The sequence below is a fragment of the Nematolebias whitei genome, chromosome 14, assembly GCF_014905685.2.
Source record: "Nematolebias whitei isolate Nwh7 chromosome 14, NemWhi1, whole genome shotgun sequence".
NCBI lineage: Eukaryota > Metazoa > Chordata > Actinopteri > Cyprinodontiformes > Rivulidae > Nematolebias > Nematolebias whitei.
Window position 1 is genome coordinate 29,353,104 of NC_056511.1, and position 3,280 is coordinate 29,356,383.

At 44.6% G+C, this 3,280-nt stretch overlaps 1 protein-coding gene across 1 annotated transcript in view; it reads left to right on the plus strand.

The window, feature by feature from the left end:
- Positions 1-1,510: 1,510 nt before the first annotated feature.
- The window catches only part of LOC119420263 (beta-glucuronidase-like), a 4,976-nt gene continuing 3,206 nt past the window's right edge, over positions 1,511-3,280 (plus strand). The window contains exon 1 of the mRNA XM_037687652.1: positions 1,511-1,882. Coding sequence (XP_037543580.1) covers positions 1,511-1,882 — 372 coding nt within the window. The remainder of the gene's footprint in view (positions 1,883-3,280) is intronic.

Consider the following 3,280-nt stretch of genomic DNA (forward strand, 5'->3'; position numbering starts at 1 on the left):
AAGGACCATCAGCCTAACAATGGATCATTAGCACACTGATGGCTGTTAACTACTCACAGATGGCTGAGTGATACTAGCAATCACAGCATTGTAAGAGGGGGACAGTTGAACCCGGAGGCCTCCACCCCTGTTTAATGATGGACGATTTCTTTTCACAAAGATGGCCTCCTTTACTCCTCTCTCAAACCATCGTTCCTCTCTGTCCAGGATGTGAACATCTTCATCCTTGAAAGAGTGACCGCTGGCCTGGAGATGAGTGTAGACCGCAGAGTCCTGGCCTGATGATGTTGATCTTCTGTGCTGGGCCATCCTTTTGGCCAGTGGCTGTTTAGTTTCCCCGATGCAAGACTGATCACAGCCCTCCTGACACTGAACAGCATACACAACATTACTTTGTTTGTGCCGGGGGACTGGATCTTTGGGATGAACCAGTTACAAAGTAATGTTGTGTATAAACCAGGCCAGCGGTCACTCTTTCAAGGATGAAGATGTTCACATCCTGGACAGAGAGGAACGATGGTTTGAGAGAGGAGTAAAGGAGGCCATCTTTGTGAAAAGAAATTGTCCATCATTAAACAGGGGTGGAGGCCTCCGGGTTCAACTGTCCCCCTCTTACAATGCTGTGATTGCTAGTATCACTCAGCCCTCTGTGAGTAGTAAACAGCCATCAGTGTGCTAATGATCCATTGTTAGGCTGATGGTCCTTCTTGAGCATGTGATCAGCTGGTTTTGGTTGTCAGCAGCAAACTGGTTGATCCACTCTGTGAAGGTGCTATTTAAGAGACTGAGCTGAAAACAGCACCTCAGACTGAGGAAGTCTCTTGGATGAGAGACGAAACGTTTCTAGATTTTTTTTGCTTTGTTTTGTTTTTTGTTTTTTTGAATGTCCAGAGGACCAGATTTAACTTTTTTGGACTGTGTAAGATATTAGACTGAAACTTTGTTCGCTAACTGCTGATTACCACACGACATGTTGAAAAGCATAAAGGAAGTGCTTGTCAAACATTCGCAAATAAAACAAGAAGTCACCATAACTCCTGTCTGGAAGGTCAGATTTCGCATATACTTGTAAGACCTGCAGCTGGACAAGTAACGACAGGGACGGAAGGCGATGTCGAAGATTCGGGAAATGCGCACCGTGGTGAACGCCTGCGGGATTGGCACGAGAGCGTTCGTGATGGCGACTGGGTGGACTAGCTGGAGCTCTTGCGGAGTTTGTAGCTGCTGCTCTCAGTGCATCTCCGCATCATTCAGAACTCTGAATCCACCAGGTGCATCTGGTGATGATGAGCTGCTGAGGTCACGTGAGAGCTGTGCTGCGTGAGTAACATGGCAGGATACTGCTAAACAAACGATTCAACTCAGGTTAAACAAGCCAATATATTACAATCAAGCATAATAAATGTTGTTAATAATAACCTCTGCATATTGTTTCAATAAACCAAAACTGGACGAGGAAACCTTGGACAGTCCGGAGAGTTACGTGGACGAGTGTTTTGAAAACATCGTGATGGGTAAACCACAAAAAAACACCGCATCCACGGCAACACCAACTCCTAAACGCACGCGTTCGGAGAGCTCAACCCGCACATCCACCTCTCCAGAGAAAAGCTTCACTGATGTCCTGGGCTCTATAGACAAGAAGCTAACCAGCTTAGATGCCCGGCTGGCCCTGGTGGAGGTTCTCCACAAGGAGTTCCAAGCACTGAGGGAGTCTCTGGAGTTCAGCCAAGCTCAGGTGGTGTCGCTCGCTGCAGAGAACCAAACTCTGAGGGGTAACGTTAAAGAACTCACCGAGAAGATGTCGCAGCTGTCCGGAGATAACAGGAAAATGAAGGAGTCCACCCTGGATATTCAAGCTCGGAGCATGCGGGACAATCTTGTCTTCTCAGGGATCCCAGAACGAGCAGAGGAGGATGCTGAAGTTACAATCTGTGAGTTTATTCAACATCAGCTGAAACTCCCAAGTGAAACGGTAAAAAACATCACTTTCCATCGCGTTCACCGGATCGGAGTTAAGAAGCCCGATAACAAGCGACCTCGACCAATTATCTCTAAATTTGAGCACTTTAAACAAAAAGAGCAGGTGAGAGGTCGGGGCAGAGAGCTGCGTGGGACGGACTTCAGTGTGAACGATCAATTTCCTAAAGAGATCCTCGATCAGAGGCGGGTTTTGTTTCCAATCAGGAAGAAATACATGTCTGAGGGCGTCAGAGCTACGGTGGCTGTAGACAAACTTTATATTAATGGTCAGTTGTTCAGGGAACGGGACGTCACTCCGTGGCTTTATTAAAAGGAAACAACAGGTTAGTTTGAAGGAGGGCTGTTCAACTGACGGCCCGCGGGCCAAGTCAGGCCCACAGGTGAGCTAAGTTCGGTCCACCAATGGGTTCACTCTTAAAACTAAACTAGAGTATAAAACAAAGTAACTTAATGATAAGAACTAGTGGATATCTGACCCCTGGGCGCTTGGTTCTCAGTAACTGTGGCCCCCTGGGCAGTTTAGTTGAATAGTCCTGGTTTAACGCTTGGAACACTGGAGGTAAATTAACTGGCATTTGTAAATAAAATGTAAAGCACAGCTTGGTAAGGTGTCTGCACTGGTGGTGGTGAACGGTGTCACAGCTATTTTATTTATTTATTTATTTTTTTTTTTCCTCTCTTTTCCTTTTTATTTTTTTTATTTTCTCTTTTACGTTTATCTGTTACCACATCACTTCATCAGTCTTTTTCTCTTCTTTACCAACAAACATTTACGCACAAGCACACCAAAACATACACATGCGCGCACACACTCGCACACGCACCAGAGAACTTTATATCTTTCAACTTCTCTCACACCCAGATTCTACTCAATATTCTTGTATCTTTCCACTTCAAACTTCACTGTGTGTTTCTAAACATCTAAAAGGCAATCTCAAGCAATAACTGTGATTTTAGTTGGATCTGTTTGTCTCTATGGTGACATGCGCTGGTCAACTTTAGCTACTCACGCACAACTATGGGCACATTAAGGTTTGTGACTTGGAATGTGAATGGAACCAGTATTCAGCAAAAAAGATTAGGAATTTTAAACCAGCTTAAAAGATTACAGGCAGATGTCTTTTAACAAGAGACTCATAAATCTATTACAACTGCAGATGATCTTAAATCACCTGACTTTCCTGATGTGTTTTGTGCCTGCTATAACTCAAAACAAAGGGGAGTGGCAATATTAATACACAAAAATGTTAATTTTACAGTACTAGACACAGTTACAGACCCAGAGGGTAGATATTTA